The 20,730-nt window shown below is 38.6% G+C and overlaps 2 protein-coding genes across 4 annotated transcripts in view; one reads left to right on the forward strand and one right to left on the reverse strand.

Moving 5' to 3' along the window:
• Window positions 1-20: 20 nt before the first annotated feature.
• Window positions 21-14,288, reverse strand: jazf1b (JAZF zinc finger 1b). Its single transcript, XM_044207492.1, has 5 exons — window positions 14,151-14,288; window positions 4,876-4,948; window positions 3,957-4,153; window positions 2,549-2,718; window positions 21-1,934 (listed from the first exon to the last, which is right to left on the reverse strand). The coding sequence occupies exons 1-5, from the start codon at window positions 14,263-14,265 to the stop codon at window positions 1,758-1,760; spliced, it is 732 nt and encodes a 243-aa protein (XP_044063427.1). The 5' UTR covers window positions 14,266-14,288; the 3' UTR covers window positions 21-1,757.
• Window positions 14,282-20,730, forward strand: part of creb5b (cAMP responsive element binding protein 5b) — a 47,161-nt gene continuing 40,712 nt past the window's right edge. Inside the window, exon 1 of one of the 3 annotated variants that reach the window (XM_044207484.1) lies at window positions 14,282-14,414. Coding sequence is in view for 1 of the 3 variants with exons in the window: in XM_044207482.1 (XP_044063417.1) it covers window positions 20,516-20,545 (30 nt within the window). In the remaining 2 variants the exon portion in view is untranslated. Of the gene's footprint in view, window positions 14,415-20,061; window positions 20,546-20,730 lie in introns of those variants that run through there. The other 2 variants (XM_044207483.1, XM_044207482.1) reach the window with 2 other exon arrangements.

Raw genomic sequence — 20,730 nt, forward strand, 5'->3', positions numbered from 1 at the left:
CAGTCAATAACACAGGAGTCTTCAGGCACACATCAGAGGACGTTTTATTCTAAATGTAACAAAAGTTTACATGAAGCAGCTTTTTGAAGAAATACAGTACATCACCATTAGTTTCTCCAAACAACCTCTGATTTTGCCTTTTCATACACATTATACTATATTTTGTTTAACTCCAGAAACATATGAAAATATAATTTAATGCACTTAACACACAACAATACATTCACTGTACACTATATCAAAGACTTTCCTCCATACTGGCAGTACAATACTGTCACAATTCTTAATTGGACTGTAGTCCCTTAACACTCACATCTATGCAGTGACGATGTTACCTAATGGCTCAATGTTGATAAATCCCCAATCTTGTGGCATTTTATCATCTGGGGCTCATTATTTCAGAGACTAAATGGTGTGTACGTACCCTCAACGGACATTATGTTATTATGGCACAAAGTAGGAGCTGTATGTGTTTAGCTCACAGCCTAACAGCAGGACTGTGAGAAAAAATAAATGTGCTGACTACATCGCTAATGTCGGCCCCCTTCTACCCATGAAGAGCACGATCACATGGTTTCATAAGACCGGGGGGTCAGTGAACAGCAAACAGTCTGGACTGAGCTGTCTGTGTAATGTCTGCATTTAACTGAATTGGTCTGAACTGTCAAAATGAAGCCATACAAAGATCTGTACTGATTGGAATGGTTTACATTTCAAGGCAACAACTGTACATACAGAAAATACTGGAAACACTGGAGTTTTGGTGTACATCTTCCCTGGGAGCAATGAAAACGTCTGCTCTGAAGGCCTTTTGCCTCGTTTTGGTAGCAACTGTACATACACCAGAAACGAGATATTGGCAAAAAATGCTAATTTGTTGGCAACTTGTTACAAAAAGTGCTTTAATCCCTCGCTGTAAAATAGCAAGAAAAACTGCTTAAGTCTTCAGGACAGTGACACACAGAGTTCCCATGATCCCACTGAACAGCATAAATACTATCAGAACACCTGGGCAGGATTGTGGTGCTGAAATGCTTTCAAATGTCACCTGAGATCATCCTTTGGTGCTCACACACAAGTATTTGCAGTAAAACAGATTTGGAATACATACTTGTGATATGAAAGGAAAAGTAACTAAGTCCAACGACTGATTATTAACATTAAATCTGATAGAGAATGAAACATATACAAAAGTTTTCAGCTTGGATTTTTTTGATTTTTTCATGTTATACAACACATTCTGATTTTTTTTCTCCATTTGCCTCTGTCACATTTTTAGGCTCAAATGAGACAGAGGCAAGGTAATGGTGCCTCCTTTCTCTAAAAAAACATCCTAATCTTTCCTTTGACTTCACACTGCCTTCAAAGCAGGATGTACAAGGCTACTCGTGACTTGTTGTGGTCATTCTCTAGTCTACAACACGCACTCATCATCAACAAGCACCATATGTCAAAAAGTTCAAATACATAAATGATAGCTTGAATGTGCAAAATACAAAACTGTGAACTACATAAAGATTCAACATTCTGAATAAAATGAAGGATGAATAATGATACATTTATACCATGCAATCAAAAATAGTGTCATAACAAAGTGGGATAAGAGAGAGAGAGAGATAGAGAGAAAGAGAAGGGGCACAGGGGTTTAAGGATGACAGGAACAGGGCGGAATGAGAAACAGCCACTGCTGGTGATGGTGGTGTTCAGATGGATTGTGGAAGTGACCTGAAGGAGAGTGCTGGTCGCTCACTCAGTGTCTACTGCTGCATCTTGCGGATGATGTCAGTTGAGATGGGTGGGTGGAAGTTGATGGTGTGGTGGCGAAGACCCTGAGACGTTTTGTAGCTCTTCCCACACCGGCACTTGAAGGGTTTGCGCACCCTTATCTGGGTTCGATGGCCGTTCTTGGCATGATACTTGATCCCGTTCACATTCTGTAATGTAGCAAAGAATATGACACTCAGCCATCACTTTGGCTGAGTTTCCCACATCTACCTCTTACATATGATTACACTAGTAACTAGGTAACATGTACATCTGAGCTTCCTACAACAATCCCTTACATACATTACAATATGTTGACATTAGGCTATAGAGAGGAGGAATAAAATGTGTTCTTGTTACAAACCTATCTTGTTCTGCCCCTAAACAGATGCCTAATGCTGCCTGCTGCCTCAGACTAAGTCATCGCCCATAACCCTTCATTCACGTCAGCAATGCAATTTTCTCAAGCTGCACATAATTTATCCCAACCACACACACCAGATGTGAATGGAAAATCCTGTAAAACTCCACATTACTGAAGTGGACTAGATGTATGCATCTATGTTGACTTGCTGTAATGCTCAACTAAGAACTGAGTTTCCATCGTCAACAGCAGGGAAACCATATTGATTTTCTAATTAATGTGAGCAAATAAAAATCATATATCTCACACTTTGTACAATGCAAATATCTCAGGTGTCTATTTGGTAAAACTACTTCACACAGTTAAATTATGTTTAATCTATAGTATGTATTCTAAGGAGAGATGCTGAGTGAGACCTACCTTGTATCTCTTTTTACAGCCTGGCACGGGGCAAGCAAAAGGCTTCTCATCTCCTCCGTTCATGCACATAGAACTGAGGATGGACTCAGAGCTGATGGCGCTCTCTGTGGTCCACGACTCATCACTGTCAGACTCCTCAAAGTCTACCTCCTCCTCATCACACTCACTACCTGTGGGAGGGTGAAAGACAGAAAGTCAAACAGTAATTGACTCAGAGCATCACTACCAGACGTGCGATCATACAAACTCTTCTCCAAGAAGCTCTGATTTATGCACACTTCATGACTAATCTCTAGGGATGAGGCCTTTGAGCCTTCAGGCTGACAAGTGTGGACCGTTCTCAACATGTACTTTGGGCCAGTGTTCCCATAATCTGTATTGCATGTGCAAGAGTGCCCAAGTTTCCGGAAAGACTGAAATATGCCAATCGTGGGAAAGAATTTATGCGTTTTACTGAGGTCTTGGGGTCAGTGAACTGCAATAGTTTTATCGATTAATTAAAGATGTTACGCCAGAAGACAAGCTACAAAACCACAAGAGCTAAAACCACAACTGAAAACTAAAGGCTGCATACTTTACAAAGCAAGTACATGAGTACATGGGAAAACCTTACAAAGAAAAAAACCTTTTCCTGTTACGTAATGTACACTGTAGTGAATTAGACAAATCAGCTGGACTATGAAAGCTACCCCTCATTCTCTATATCATGAATGTGAGCTTTATTAAAAATATGTCTCCTAAGCGCACATTTACTTACAGCACAATTAATTTATACAGCGTTATACAAATTTTCAGCCATACATTGGGGTCAAAGCTGTTGAATAGGGAAACATGAATAGCAAACAGGGGTACACAACATATAAATCAAGTAATGGAAAACATCTAGATGTAACCAACTATTTAAGTGAAATATCACACAAGTGGGATGAATAATTTTCTGCAAGCAATACACAACCATATCATTTCAATTTTAATTAGCCATTAAAGCCATTACAAGTAACAATATATATTGAATAAAGGGGTGGAAATATTGTGTGCTCTCTGCCAGTATCTTGATATTAATTTCAGCTTGAAGTGAACAGTGAATGAGTCAACTGTCGCATCCTATTTGATCTTTTTTAAAGTAAGAAGACAAAGGGAAGAGGCCTTGTGAGTTTTTGTGATTCTTATTTGATCCCTGAAGAGGAAATTCACTTTTTGCCTCATTGCCCTCCATCATGTAGGAGGGTGATAGCATTATGTAAGCTGGCAGAGATTCACATTTATTTCAGCAGGGCATACACTTGCTGTCATGACGTCTTGAAAATGGACCTCCTGGTTGAATGTCAGTCTCCTTAACTGCTACACCACTCTGCTACTTGCTTAATTAAAAATGCATAACATGACATCTAACTAGAGAGTTATGTACCTGTGGGCGTACTGCTGCGGAAGGAAGAAGAAGGGGTGATGGGTGGGGTGACAGGAGGGGTGAGGTTTCCACTGGTGTGGCGAGGCGGAGTGGAAACACTGCTGCGGGACAGATTGCCTGTCAGAGACAGAGACAACTTGGGCTGCACCTTCTTCTTCACGGCCTCATGTTCTCGCCGTGCAGCATCTGTCATGAACCTGGCATTGTGGGATATAAGACTGGTCAGGGTTTCCAATCTTTTTTATGAAAAGAGGGTCATCGCATTTGATGTACCATGAGCGACTTGTTACTGTGGGACCACCCTGATGTTTAGAAAGTTCTGCTGTTGAGGGTTTGCTAGTGTAGAACACATGTTTGGAAAAAAAAAATCTTTGGCTCTATTCCCATCAAAAAAACACCAGGGTTTATGATGGATAGTAAAGTCTTTGGTAAATGTGTATCATAAAAATGAAATGTTAACATAGACATTGTTAAAGCAAAAGTGGAATTAACAAATTAAGTGATAACCACATCAAGATGTGTTTGTGAAGTCAGGGAGACAGCACCAGACCTTCTTGTGCACTGGCATGTTGCCACTAAAACCACTATTCAAGCACCATATCAAAGACAACTGGGATGAACCTAGAGCAATAAAAAAAAAAAAACAACCGTCAAATACTGAAGCAATTCATCTAAGCAATCCACCAGATGACATTTGAAATTGCTGGTAGAACCTCATAGGAGCAAACACTTCATAGGACACAGTAGTAATACTCACTGATGTAGGACTTTTGTAGATTAATCTTTATGGGGCCAAAGACTAATAACATTAATGTCATAATTATGTCAGATTTATAAAGGTTTACTTAAAATGGAGTTACTACATAAATAAAGGAAAATTCAGCTGTTTTCTTTCTCGATAATAGTTGCATTTCTTTACCTGTTGATGTAGCTGAGGGCAACATATGTCGGCTGCTGCTGCTCCTGCTTCTCCAGAAGACGGGGGTCTGTGTCTGAGCAGGCGAAAGAGATAGAGAGTGTAATTACACTATAATAATATAACTGTAAACAATGGCAAATTCTGTAGCTTTACAAAAAGTTAAATATTGTTATATTAGGCAATACTGAGAATAGCAATGTACTTGTTTTTTTATGTGTTGTTTTTTTTTTTGTTGTTGTTGCAGTTTTCTGTTTTTATCCCAATTTGGGATGACTAGTTCCCCCTGCACTGCAGTCTTTGCTTCACTGGGAGGATGAAACGCACAGAGGTTTACACTATCCCCCCAGATCCAACCGCTCTCCAAACAAACATCCCGACCAACCAGAAGTTACCAGTGCAGTGACAAGGATCCCTCACTGGCTTCCCACCTGCAAACCCAATTGTTTTCAATGGAGTGCCTGGCCAAGCTGGAAGCACCACTGTCGGCAAATTAATCCAGATCTCTGTGGTGGTGGATTTCCTTGCACTACCCAGACACAGAGGAAAGGTGCTGGGATGGGGTACATTAAAGTGCCGTTATAGGTTTTTAAAGAGAGTGAAATTAAAATCCAGATTTTTGTTTAAATGTGCGAAACTGGGCAACATTGAAACACATTGACACAGTGGAAACATCTGTGAAATGAACTTTTAAGTACAGAAATTGAACTGTGGTTGTATCTTTTGAACGTTGTTGAAGATGAGAACTTTCGCTCTCTGCTGCCTTAAAAGACGTACACCCATGTGCTCCTGAGCAGTGCACTCAGTGGCAAACAGTAGCAGACTGTGGTTGAACTGGGTGAGTCCCAGGTACGAATGTGTGTCCATGAATGTGACGAGTTGGGCTGTCAAAGAGCATGCATACCCAGCTGAATCGACGAATAAAGGGTAATAAAAACTCTTCAGTGAAAATAATCAAAATGCAGGATATTGTGCAATGTGCAGTACAATTAGTTTAAACATGATGTCATGTACCACTGTCTAGACTAAAGTCACTGTTTAGTGTTCCTGGAGAAGATCCACAGTTTTCAAGCTGATGCTGGTTTCTTGACTGATTTCCTCTAGACCTATGTACACTGTTTCTATTAGTTGAATTCATTGCCCTCAGTGCTCTTTACTGGACGATTAGGCTACTTCCCGGTTGGTAAAATGCAATAAGCCACATTCTGCTACACTGATACTTTTATTCAAAATATACAAGAAGAACGTAACATCTCAAGTGCTTTCTCTTTTGAATTTCCATGGCACTTTTTGAAAAGCTGACGCCACATTGCTCATACATGACCACATTTGACACATACTGCGTTTTCCCATGCTGTGCTCCACACATTCATCTTACTCAGTGGTGCTAAATGTACAACAATAGCCAATCTCCACACCCTGAGGTGAAGTGGGCCTGACTTCAAACACTCTTCCCACTGCCGTCCATGTGGGAGAAGAGAGATGCCCCATAAAACAACAGTGTCTACCACTTACCAGCTGAGCCTCCCTGTCTGCCTCTGACAGAGCTGTGAAAGACTGCTACCCCTATGTGGTTAAAACTATTGCTTGTTTCCATCCCAAGCTCATTTATACACAACAATTACACCTAAGGCTATTTGTAACAATAAATTCTAAATGACGCTTTTGTGCAGCCTTAATATAATCTGTATATTCAGTAAGCAAAAAAAAATTAGCCCAGCCTTAGTTGATATAATTTATAAATGACTATGGCAATGATACAAAACATATGGAAATGGTGTAATTAATGTTTTCCTGGTTAAAGGGGTAAGCAACACCTTTGTGAGGCTGTAATAAAACCCTGAGTCATACTAGTTATTACCTCCACTGCATTTAAATCATGTTTGTTTGTGTGTTTGTATGGAACAAAAAACCTAAAAACAGATTTCCATTAAGTTTCTGCTGGACAGAAAGACCTTGTGCCAAAGAAGAACTGATTAGATTTTGGTTGTGCTCTCTGATCTATTTTTCACTGTAATGGGGATAGAAATTTGGCGTACCAACTGAGATGCATCTACACCATCAATTATCAATAACTGTCAAGTATTGCAAATTGGCATTAAATGCCTAGTCATATTTAGGTGTTGTTTACTTATGCTTTAATCAGAAATTTCCTGAACTAAAACAGGAAACGTTGCTAATTTTAGTTAAGTAAAGTTCTTGTATTAAGAAGTTTATATATTTTGTTAAATAGGATAAGGAAAATAAGGATTTTAGTAGAAACACATGTTTATATTCTTTAAAATAAGGTATCCAAAAAAGTACTGTTTAAGTCAGGTACTGGCACCAATATTAGAGAATTTCAAATGCCCAGGCAAAGTCAAGACTTAAATTACAAATTGGATATTTGTTTATGTGTATTCTTACTTGTAGTTCTAATATTTTACTATTTAGTTACTGTGATTGTTCATTTCTGACCTGGTTATCACTCAAAATGAGCTCTCAAAACTGTTAGTGTGAAGTTAGTTTAGCTTCTCTTTGGGTGAAGCTAATCACAAATACATCAACTCATCTTGTCATCTAGAAGCCATAATGATAAAAGTTAAAACTGTTTGTAAGGATACCAACGTGGCGTATAAATTGAAAGTACAGACACGCACATGTGCACACACAACCATCTATAAAGGAAACACACAGCTCAGACTGCACTCTCTATTTTAACAGTATAAACTACTGGCTTAATTCTGTCAAGAAGGAGGTGAAAGGTGATGCTGACCAGTTAAACTTAACCCAAACCACATTTAAGTATACACGAGAAAGCACACATTTTAGAGGTTTAACAGAAATCTAAGTCAACAAACCAATGTCAGTCTTACTGAAAAGTAGACACAAGGCATCATCCACTCAGCGGTTAAGGCCAAGCTGCTTGGTTGATGATGAAATAGTGGCAGAATTTTATGATACTGGCAGGTAGGCTCTAAGAACAGCTTAAACCTCAGTGCCTAAGGCTCAGGAGGGTTCTCTAAAGACCTGAGTCGTAAGCAAGTGTTTCATTAACAGTGGATTTATCCACAGTGAGAAGGATAGCACACCTCTCTCTACTCTCCAGCCAAAGTCATGGAAACACAGAGTAGGAAAGACACATTCATAACGGCACTATTCCTCTGCCAAAAGCCGGAGGCAGTGCAGAGACTATTCTGAGCGCTATGTGTTGGTATGTGTGTGCGTGAGTGCATAAAAAATCCCTCCTAAGATCCCTAATGAGCCTCAAGGAGTGGCATGGCAGTCTGCTCACAGACCGCTCAAACAGCAGTGGATCAATCTGTTCCCACACACTGTAAATCACACACACCTCAGGTGGGGACTGGGGCAGAGGGAGGCCTGTAGGGGCCAGTTCCCCGCAGCCTCTGCTATTCTTTTGGGGCCACCAGCAGTCAAGGACCAGGACGAAGGTACCTCAAGTAGAGATGGGAACCCCTCTAATCAAACTACACAGGTGGTCCACCTTGGTGGGCGACTATTAGAAGCCTTCTGGGAAACAAAAAAGGGTATTTATTCACCGTTCCAGAGGCAAACAATCAGTTCCTATAAGCCCCAGTGATTGTTTATGTACAAGGTGAAAAGTCAGGTGTGGGATAGGGAATAGAAAGAACAGATCTAGTTTAAAACATTTAATGTATATTAAGGCTCTTTAATTTTTGATTTTCACTGAAATATACTCTGATTTTTAAAAGATGTACATCAGTTGAAACTATTTTTTACTCTGAAAACCAAAAAAGTTCCCATACAAGGTTTCCATTTTCAGCTAATTCCATTTTCTGCTAATTGTAGTTCACAGCAAACAGTTGTTCTTTGCTCTCTTGGCAAAGTGAAGAGATTAATCAGGGTAAAATGTAAAAAAAAAAAAAAAAAAGCTGCTGATTTTCTGCAGATCAAAAAAAAATCCTTTAAGTAATTAAAAAACATTTAGTGAAACTACACCCAGTCTTAGAAATGCATCAAGATTCCATCCAGAGTTTTGCATTTGATTTTTAAATGTGTTTCTTAATATTTAAAATCCCTGATACATTACCCTTAAAAAGCTAAACAAAAACAAAAGTAATGGACCCTTTATAACAAACCTGCTTAGCCTTAATATGACAGTGCACACCAACCTTACTTTTAATATGAAGCATTGCCTATGCCTATTGTTGTTGCCTACGTGTGAAGCATGTGTATGGAAGCTTATACTGATTGAGTCAGTGATTGCATATAAGTGCAGAAAACATGATGCAATAACATGTTCTCATTAAGGCCCCTATGATGGCCCGCAACAGGAAACCAAAGGACGATCACACAACAAACCTTTTTAAGGCAACGGGGGAAGTGACGCCTGCTGCCCTCTCATAACGCCCCCCACGACCCTCTGCCTCACACACACGCACACACACACAAACCAGACGCACAGCTCCCTCACTCATTTCCACCAGTGTCTGGCTCTCCCATCCACCCTCATGGCCAAATGCACTGTGGGGTAGAGCAGAGTGGTGAGCATTATGGTGACATGTTTATGGCGGCTCTGAGCAGCGGGGGACATTACCAGGAGTGGTGGCACAGGTAATTCATTATGATGTGACCTCTGAGGAGGAAATGAAACGGAGTCAAGCTCCATGTGTAAGCTGCCTTTGCGGGTTACTGAAAAAAACATGGGGAGGTTAAAGTGATCTAGTATAAATACGTTTAGCACAGACAGAACTTATACACATACACACATCTCTACAAAGACACATTTGTACAAACACACAAGTGGGACACACACAAAAACACACTTTCATTGCTGCTTATTGCGTACATATATTGTACTATGGTACTGATATGCATTAGGTCCGATTCTATTCTCGATTAATGGTTTGATGTACAAAATGTCCAAAATGTTTAAATTGCAGGTACTCTCAAACCTGCATTTTTGGAAAGCTGTAAAAGCCAAGTGACACAAATACTTTTGCTTAAATCCATAGTAGTTAAATTGGGTGGGATATCAGCTCTCAGGACCACACTTATTTACAAAGGGCAGAGAATTTCAGGGATACATTAGGCTTTTAAATGAGGAGTTACTGAAATTTGCAAAAACAATACATGAAAAATAACCAATAAATTAAACCATTTAGGTTCAATTTAACTTTTACAGACTAATTTATGTAGCTGTAGTAAAGGAGGAACACTCATATCTGCAGCATTTGACATGGGACAGTATCTTATCTTTAACATTATCCATTGAAGAGGTGAACAAAATCTTATAAGAACAGTAACTAATTTCAGCAAAAATATCACATTTGTTCTGCATCATACTACATGACCATGCTGTGTAATGTCAACAAAGGCTGTACATTATCTCCTATGAGGAATGTTTTAGCGAGTACAGGAGCCCCTCATGTCGCACAGGAACAGGAGCAGTGGTGTCGGGGGATGGGGAAATGTAATTAGGCCCGCCAGGTGCACAGATCAGGGAACAAGTTACTGCTTCCCAAATTTATTACTTCCGCGCAGATTTTGGGGGTACATACCAAAATCTACTAAATGAGCCTCCAGTGAGAATTGGCAACAAACAGACCCATTGTTACCAAGCCTGGACACTTCAGGCCATCAGTGCACCAGGCCCCAGCAGTACATACACTCACAGGTCTAAATAACATGGTCGCTATTTGCTTCTGGTCTACAGTGGCCTGGTCGCTCAGTGACAAAGTCAACATTTCAGTGGCTTAGTGAGTGCAGTTTTTTCATGCCGCACAAGAATAACAGACTATTGAGTAGATCTTTCAAGCTTAACATGACTTGGGCTCAATGTTAAAACTTTCCTCTGGTCTTGCTGGTGTTTTCTGAGGTTCATTAGCATCTGCTCTCTTCATGTTAGCTGAATTTGTTCACAAAGGTCTAAGTGAACCACCCAACACTCATATTATCAACATGAATCTGCTGTCACGATGATAGACAAACAACATCCAGTTTGTTTTATCATAATGGATGTGGGCTGGAAACTATTCTGTATCTACATTTTATTTGATATTTGTTTTATGAGATTAAAATTTAAGTTCTTCAGGAAAGGCTTAACCCTTTTCCACATTGCTGTGTGTGTTCGTGTGTATATTAAGATCAAGATCTTATAACATGGAACTTTTAATCTGTACATCATCAACTATGACCAATGAAGTCTTGGGGCTCCTTAAAATTCAAAGTTACTGTAATAATCTCCTTCAAGTACAATGATGTATGGGTACAAACTACTCTGGAAGGATTATGATATATTCAAATATAAGATGTATCCCTTAAATGACCAAATATTTCTCTCAATAATTTACCAATTATCCTTTTCAATATGTTTTTGTTTACTGAAGCTTGGCCCTTTGAGCTGGTTACTGTATAACACAGTAGAGGAAGTAAGCCTCAAATATCAACCATAATCTTTTACTATACAGACCAGGCATCTCAAAAAAGCCCCCTCAACCAATAGCAGAGCAGCGCCACCTCTTGTTCACAGACCTGACCAGCAGGCCGGCTGGGGAAAATGGGGACAAGAATGTGTGCTTGTTTTCCAGGCGCCTAATTATAAAGGAGAATGTGCTTTAAGCAGCAGGCCACCAGATGAGGAGGAAGACAGGCCAAATCAAGCACTCTCTCTGTAATTATGCTTCACAGGCACTTGGCACAACGCGCAAGATTTCGCACTTCTCAGAGTGGGCACAGGCCGGTGGACAAAGGAGGGGTGCAGCAAAGGTTTTCCACTCTGAGCCAACTAATTGCCTCATTATTCCCCAATAAGTCATTTGGAAGCATTTTTTTTCTAAAGCTAACACCTCGGACACATGCACAGCACACAATCTGAGGGCAGAGGATATTAAAGCCAGTCAAGCAACAAACAAGAACAACAGAGACAGCTGGGCCTTGTCAGCTTCAATAATAAGAGTCTGAAATATTAGATTGTAGGAACTAAAACAGTGTCAAACTGTGAGGAGGGGAATTCACTTTTTAGATTAGACTTTGTTAGAAACTATAAATGCTTTAGCACAAATGTAATGTTCATAACATATAATATAATGTAAAATGAAAGATAAAACTAAATTACTTTGTAGTTTCTGACTGACTTTTTGTAAATACACTTGTATGCACTTCTATTAAATACATGGATATAGCAATATTGTATGGACCAAAATCCTTTGATTTTTATGTAAAGTGAATAGACACTATGAATACATTCACTCATTACCATACTTTTATTTCTACATATCACTAAAGTAAATAAAATCGTAATTTTCACCTGTACACAGGTGAAAACTTAGACCAATACAAAGTGCTTTGTAAGCACATTCAAAGCTTCTCTCTTCTTAAACACATGTGGAATATGCACTAAATTTCACATAATTATAAAGTGATTTTTCTATACAGTAAATATGACATTACTTCGTTAAACATACAAGTTAGTGATGCTCCAATTAAATTGGCACTGTCTGGAATTGGCCATCAATTGTCACACAAATTACTCCAACTCCAAAGTCTTGAATTTCAGAAAAATATCAGGAAAATGTATCATAAAGTAGCTGAGGCAAATGAATGTTTTCATAGCTTGATCCACAATGACTTTCCAATCTCCACCCACAGGTAGTTCTTGTTATTGTCTTGCCCAACATGACCTACAGATGGCGCTGTTGATTGTGGTGGGACTGCTGCTTTCTAGTGTGCAATGATGGCAGAGTTAAACATGCTATGAGCTGGTGTTTGTGTACTGTAGACCAACACTTATGTAGTATGGATATGATTTAAATACAATAAAATATAAGTATAACAAAACTATATTATTTTTCTGACAATGTTACACTTGTTATAGTCCTGGTCATGAAGCTAAGTCAAAGTCCAAATCTATACATCACCATGGTAACAACACAGTCTCTTTTCACTTGTTTTCACTGTTCAGATTTGCGGTGGCCTATGTCCTTTAAAACCACATGATGACAACTGCTTTTTAAAAAATGGCATTGGTAACTTTTGTGGCTTTGTGATCAACATTGATGACATCATATGTTCTCAAGAGTGATGTTTTATCAAATGAACGCAACAACATTTGGCCTTTAACACAAGTGTACATGACTCATAGCTATTCTCCTTTCATTGAGTGGACAGACTGACACAACAAAGGCTGAACATGATTGCAAGCTATTATTTTCTTTTCAGAAACCAATCTTTATTATTATATTTTCCCACCTATCAGCTGACAGACACCGTATATGGTTACAAGTGATATGGGATATGTGGATATTTCATTCATGTATGTCCATAATAATGAGGAAATTGCATGTCTAAAGTTTATTATGTTGCCAATTTAAAATCTGTGTTGTATGGAAGCTCATACAACACCACCAAGTTTTGTTTTAGAATTAAATATTGTTACTCATTATAATGACTTAGAATGTCATAAATATAAGAACATGAGATACTAAATTATGAGATTTGATCAAATTGTGAAAAAGTTGTTCATACTATAATAATGAAAACATATTTAATTGTGACAAGAAATCTTGGTGTTTATCTCAGTTTTTATGCAAATGCTAATTTCACAACTGACCAACACTTGCAGTAAATTACTATCAGACCAATACCAACACTGATTTTGAAAGGTGATTTAGGCAGATATAAGTAGATACATTGTGCATCTTTAAAAACTACCCTGTCAGATCCACAAATCTAATAACTGAACTATGCAACAACACATGTTCGCAAAGATAGGCCAACAATATAAAAAATGAAATAGCAAATCCTAAGCCAATTCATTATTAGAGATTGGATACTTAACGCTTGTTCAAGTGATAAATTAAATATGTAAGACAGTGACTCGGTTTAAAAGTGCACCCTTACTTCCAGCAAGTAGTATAATTGAACTACCATTTGTTGTCAGGCAGATTGAAACAAGCTGATAAGTAATCAGTGTATCTTCATTGGTTCCTGCAGACTGCAAGTTAACTCATGACGCTCTGCGCGCGGGCCTTGCAATAATGTTGCACGAGCGGCCCGACGGAGCGTAAAGAAAGTCTTCCTGTCGGTGTTTCTGTTGGTGTTGCAGCTATCTAATTAGTGATACAGTGTTGATACAGAAATGCGGATGGTGAACAGTAAATGTAATATCTACACAGAAACATCAACAACCACCACACCTAGCAACAGGGTTGTTAGGACGCAGGAAGTAACTTGCTAGCTCGCTAAGTTAGCCACTCCTGCTAGCTGCAAACCTCGGCCATTGCTAGCTGCGGCGCTCATTATTTATCGGTTCTTACCAATGTGGTTATCCTCGATGTGCACGATGAGCTCGGCCAGAGAGTCGAAATGAAGTCCGCAGCCCCCGAACCTGCAAGCGTTGGAAAAGAAAGAAGCAGCGGCGATGCCTGTCATGGTCGCTGCTGCATTGGAAATGAGGGCAGGCAGCAGCAGCAGCAGCAGCAGCGGCGGGGAAACAGCAGGCGGACAGCGGTGCGAACAGCTGGAGCGGCAGGGGCGGTGCGGTGACTTCTCAGAGCTGGAGAGCGACAACAAGACCGGAAGTAAGGCGGGTTGGCTTTCATTAGAAAATCATAAACTGAGAAGAAAGAAATCTAATATAAATAGACACACATTTGATCTAATAATTATGTATTTATGTAACTAGATTCGTATTTATCTGCAATAAACAAACTAAACTATTACTGCTACCAATAATGATAAATAGGTCTATAGTAGACACCAAAGTAGTGTCTTGAAATTTCTTTTTAAGGATATTGTGGCCACTAGCCTAAAATCCCAATTTATAACGATACGAAATGGAGTAAAGTACCTGTGCACAACTTGCGAGGCTGTAACTAGCAAAAACTTTTACTTTATATAAGATTTTAATATGATTAATCCAGTTATCACAATTTGAATAAATGCATTTTCAAGTTGATCTGATCAACCTATCAATTAAAATTACATACATTAGTCGACGAATCTACTAACCTTTTCATCACTAACTAAATATCGCAACTACAGTTGTCTAATACTCTAAACTAAACGTCCCTTAGCAGCCACTCCGTTTAGCTGCTTTATTCAGTCACTTTGATCATGAAATATAGAATATTTATGTTAAATATAAACAATAAACAATATGTTAAATGATTGTATTGTCTCTCAATGCATAATTCTTAACTAAATAGTGGATTTATTTGAATAATAAATGGACAGAAACGATACAATGTATTATATTATATCATGATCCATGGTGATAATAAAATAGACTATTCATTAAAAATCTAGCAAAGTAACGGTTTTCCCACGACAAACAGTAGTTACATTTCAGTTCTATCTAACTTGACGCATGCAGTTCGTGTAGTTGGTACAGGACAGTAGATAATCGGCACCATTAATGCAAACTATCTGCTGAATCCTTCCAACTTTGTTTTTTGCTTCCTTTGTCTTTCACTGTTCAATTTGCCTCCCATGCAGTACCTTTCTCGTAGGGTGTAGCCTACTGCTTTAACAAACTCTGTGTGTCCAATTCCATCCACACACCAAAATTATATAATAATAATAATTTAATTAATATTACGCAATAGTGATACAGTTGTGTCATGGATCACACACTGGATCAACAAGTAGCTGAAACATCTTTTGGCCACAGTGTGGCAGTGTTGATCAGTAGATAATTAGGAGTCATGTTTGTTCTTTGTATGCAGTAATACAGGGGTCTTCTATAACTATCCCAAACTTACCAGGAGTGTTGTTATGATATGAAAGATTTTGTGTCTCGTTATTTACAAAATCTAACTTTGTTTTTTTTTCACCTGTTTTCAGTGAAAGAGAAGGAGTGATACAATCACTTGCAAGACAAAACAGAAGTCTGCACAATGTACACGTAAGAATACATATCACTGGCATGTAGACAGTGAATATTAATCTTGCGTGCATCTATGCAGAATCTCTTTCTAAAGGTGCAGATCTGCTGCAAACTGGCCAGAAATCAGTTTTGAAAATTGACTTTAACTTTCTCCAGTTGCTTTTTTTGTTGCTGCATTTTTTGCATTTATTGACTGTGCAGTAACTTTGAGTTTGTGCCTGATGATGGTGTAATGGGTCATCACTGGGCCTAGCCCATTTTCAGATCAGGCACCACAGTGATGATAAAATTATTTTTCCAGTTATGCTTGAGAACTCTGTGGGATATTACTTTGAAAGCATTACATCACGCACAGCCTCAGGTTTGAAGAAGCTGATGGCTTTAGTTTTCAAAATGCTGGTATTATCCTCAGTTATTTATTGATGGCTGTGCCTGATGAGCATAGCTACAGCTTATCAATACTCTTCAACTTGTTTCAACCCATAAATGTAGATGAGGTAAGAGATGCATTTTTGATTTTCTGCACTAGAGATTTACTGAATAGGTTGTTTAACCTCAGTGTGGAAACACATGCAGGGAAAAAAAATCACATATCACAACCGTTGGTAAGCGACTAAACCCTGTTTCCCTCTGTGAACAAGTTTGAGCTAAACAACAAGATAATTTGCTCACTGTTAGATAGTTTTATGCTCTCCCACATACTACAGTAAAGAGAGGCACCTAAATTATTCTGGCTTCTATAATTTCACACACAGAAGAGACCTAATCCAACCTAGCTGTATATATAATTTAAAATTATATATGTTGATAATATAAAATTTAAATGTCTTGAAACATAACAGAAATAGAGAATTTCCAACTCCAAAACTCCCCTGAGAATGTATTTCAGGCTCAAGTCATCAGTTTGTTTATTTATGAATTAGTATTTTTTAGGACATTAATAAAACATAAGGTTTTGCAGGCCAAGGTAAATTATAAAGGAAGGAATAGCTTGATGGCAATACTGCTCAACAAATGAATCCAAAATATTATCCATACAATGTTGTAATATAAATTAAAAATAAATAAATAAATAAATCTTAAAAATGAAAGTTTTAAAGTTATTGTTATTGCCATCCATTTATATGACCCTTTTCCAAACCCAACCAGATAACATTTATAAATGGTTTTACAAATGACCTTTAAAGTCCACTTTGAGCACACACAGAAGCCCAATTCAGATGTCAAAAGAGTGATGTACTTACTCACAAATGCTGAGCGCAGAGGACATCATCCTACACTGTTGTAAATCTAAAGAGTCATCACACAGGCAGCACCATTCACCAGCCACCTAATGTAAATGTTACAAGGTTGAGTGTTTGAGTGCGGGAATGTCACTGGGGTTATCTACTGGGAACCTCCCAGCACATATGTTTTGTTGAATTAGGCTCTCAGTTCCACCATAACGCTCTACAGTGATGTCTCCCGCATCAGTCATTTTCAAACCTTTAGTCAGTTGACTATTCTTTTCAAAAAGCATTAACCTGGAGAAAAAATTTATAAGATGAGAGAGTAACACAAATGTTTATTGTATAAACAAATGCATATACAGAGTTAAATTCCAAAACTTTCCCACAGCCCTTAACAGAATTGTATTACTGCACAGCTGTTTTGCAGTGTAGTGAAGCAACTTTCATAGATGCTATGTCATTGACACCGTAGAGCAGAGCATGACGAACTATCCCATTATTCTCTTTTTAAGAGTAACACATAAATATTTGTTTGCAACCCACCCCAGACTTTGATAAACAATGTCAACAATGGCATACTTTGGTAGTACTGCTGACAAGTCCAGAGGTCTGACTCATCATGCAATATTTCCTGATCTTTAACCACGCAACAGCTAAAGCATCCTTCTCAGCAGTTCTGAAACTGAATGATATCAACAATTACAGGCCATAAGTCTGACTGATTCCTCTGGTTTTGTAAAGATAGTCAATCTTAGCTTTACCCGTAGATTAGTCTAATGCAAGTTAGACAACTGCTCAAAAATATAGAAATGTTAGCCACCCTATCCCCTGGGTATCTCACAACTAAGCACTGTTTACACATTGTAACAGTCCACAAAGCACATTTTTGTGTTTAAGTAAACAGAGGTTAGTAGCTTGACGCTGTAGGTTGGTTGTTTTCTTAGTTTACAAAGAATCTTAATTTTCCCAGAATACATAACTAAATAGTCCTTCTTAAAATTGTCTTACACCACACCATTGTAAACACCACATGAGCTTGCATGCTATCAAACACGTGAAAACATTTGTTGGAAATATAGAGGAATAACATATCGAAGTATTAAACTGGAACTTGGCCCGCACCCATTGGTAAAACAAGCTTGACGGTCAGCCACTGTGAGTAATCTCTTCTATGAACAAAAATTTGTTTAGAAGTTCTGTCACTCCTCTTTTTTGAATCCTGAATAAAACTGTCAATTTGGAGATGTGGCTGTTGTTTGCAAGGGGCAGGGATAAGAATCTGAACTACTGCATGTTAAAAACTAGAAAACATCAGTTGCCAGAGAGCAACTGATAACAGATTACATTCTTTTAGCGTTTAACTAGAATACCATTTTAAGAAATGTTGCAGAAAAAATGTATGCTGTGTTTTTCTACCCCAGCATTTATGCAACTTTACATTTTGGATAAGTAAAGATATTTATTAGAAGTGAAGATAGCAGAAAACTGAATGTACATCAGTTTAAATTGCCATCTTACTTGTCTTGCTGAGGTGTTGTAATGCGGAATGTCATGCAGTCATACTGAGAGCCCAACATTTCCATCCCTGCAGGCACAATCATCTCTGCTTAAGGTATGGAGAGCAGGAAACAATGTTTTACAGTAACTTTCCATTTATTTGAACATCTGCTTTCTGAAGATGCACATTTTATTTACAAATTGAAAACCTGCATGACACTTGCTATTTAGTCTCCTTCACCTTTTGCACCTGCTGCAACAAAGCATCCTCACTGGTGCTAATCTTCCCAAGGTGATCTTACTCAAAAGCATTGCACAAAGGCATAATAATAAAAGGTTTAGTATAATATAGATCAAATCTGCTTTAGTGTGGGTCACTGACCCAAACTGTATCGGCTCTTTCCAACCTTAATAGTCTGCTCCTCTGGGAGCATAATGTTTGGATTGGTTTGGAAATATATTGGCAATAAAGAGACAAAAGGATGTCATAAACGTTGATTAAAGCTCTGGTTAAAAGACAGAGGCGGAGAAGCTCTGAGTTATGAGGGCTTTTCAGACTGCGTTATTGTTTCAGTGACAGAGCTCTTAGCGTGTCTAGTGGAGTGGTTGCAGGCGAATGGTAAACATTGCTCAATGTGTGAGGAGTCATTAATCCCTGGAGCCGAGGATGGCTTCACTACCAGTGTCTGTGGCCCAAGAAATCACAGCCAGTTGGCACCAGCAGGTCACACAGAGCTCCAGCATAAATGCTTTGTACTTCAAAGCTGTTTAAATCTCTTCTAATGTGCTGTAGCATTTCAGAAAAGGCAGTGTGGAGCAACTGTTTTGCCCAGGGCCCTGACTGGTTTGTGCTAATTTAATTAACGATTAACTGAATGATAGGTGGGTCCTGGTATATTTTCTAATTTGAGGCCCTGTCTGAATGTTAATAGTGGCCCAGCAGCTCATTTTGGCAGGTTAATCTGGCCATTACTGTCACTACATAATAGTGTGGACAGGTGTATAGTCATCATAGCTTAATAATGATACTCCCACGCAACATGAACACCTTGGAGTGCAATTGAAAGGTTTAGTTTCATGGAACCTCCCTCTGGCAAATATTGTATCCTTTTTTCCCTCTGTATCTAATTAATCCAATAGCCCTTTTTCACAGAAGACATTTTGACATGTCAAGGTAGGAAAAGCACAGGTGTAAGTAATAAAATAATTAATGATGGCTGAATTCCATTTAGCTGCTTCAATTCCAGGGTCCCCGTATTGTGCATGCTGGCTTGTTGTCACACTTACTGGGACAGTGTATAGAACAGAACCATAATTAATGTTAATAGTAACGCCTGTGCTTTATTTCTATGACAAATCAAAAATGTCTTCTGTGAAAAAGGCCTATTGGATTAATTTATATAGAGGAAAAAAAGATACAATATTTGCCAGAGGGAGGTTTCATGAAACTAAACCTTTGAATTGCACACCAAGGTGCTCATGTTGTGCGGGAGTATCATTATTAAGCTATGACGACTATTTCTAAAGATAAGTTTTCTGTTTGCTCTGAGTGGCTTCTTTATTTATTATTAACAAGGGGTAAAAAGGAAAAAATAATGTTTCTAGTATGCTATTTAAAGTTTGGTACAGTATGTTGATCCCTTAAGTATTGTCTTTCAAGTGATGAAATGTGTGATTGAATCTTCTCATTTCACACAGTTAACTGAGGTCACCATGTTTATGACAGCTAACAGCGTTATCAGTTATAAGATGCAGTACAGTGCGCTTATTTGCATGCCCGGCTGGTCAGTATTGGAGATCCAACTTTGCGCCACACCCACTCCAGGTCCAGCAGTGTCCATCGCAGCCTCTGGGCGAGCATTTGCAAACTCCGCCTTGCTCGCGCCGCCTCCAAGCGGACCGCAATGATTTAGAAGTTCAGGAATCCCACGTGACGTCACCCAGGGGTGACGTTATGCTTCTCTAAATAGATCGTATTGTAATCTTTCCTCAGTCCAACGTGGTTTCTTCTGAGAGACTGCTTCACATTTTCTACACTTGTTTGGTGAGTTGAAAACCTTCTACCACCATGCAGAGGACCGTGCACGCGCCTCTGCAGGTTTGTTGTATTTGTTAAAAGCGATCCTTGTTACTTTTTCGCCTCCTTTTTTTCATGCAACAGCTTGTTTTGTTGTTCGCTTCAGCAGTCCTGGTTAAGATGTTTTTTTCCCTTTTCTTTCTTCTTGTTCTCAGATCCTTTATGCGTGCAACTAAAATAGATAAAGCGTAATGTTAATTTTGTTA

This window comes from Siniperca chuatsi, linkage group LG9 (genome assembly GCF_020085105.1).
Source record: "Siniperca chuatsi isolate FFG_IHB_CAS linkage group LG9, ASM2008510v1, whole genome shotgun sequence".
Taxonomy (NCBI): domain Eukaryota; kingdom Metazoa; phylum Chordata; class Actinopteri; order Centrarchiformes; family Sinipercidae; genus Siniperca; species Siniperca chuatsi.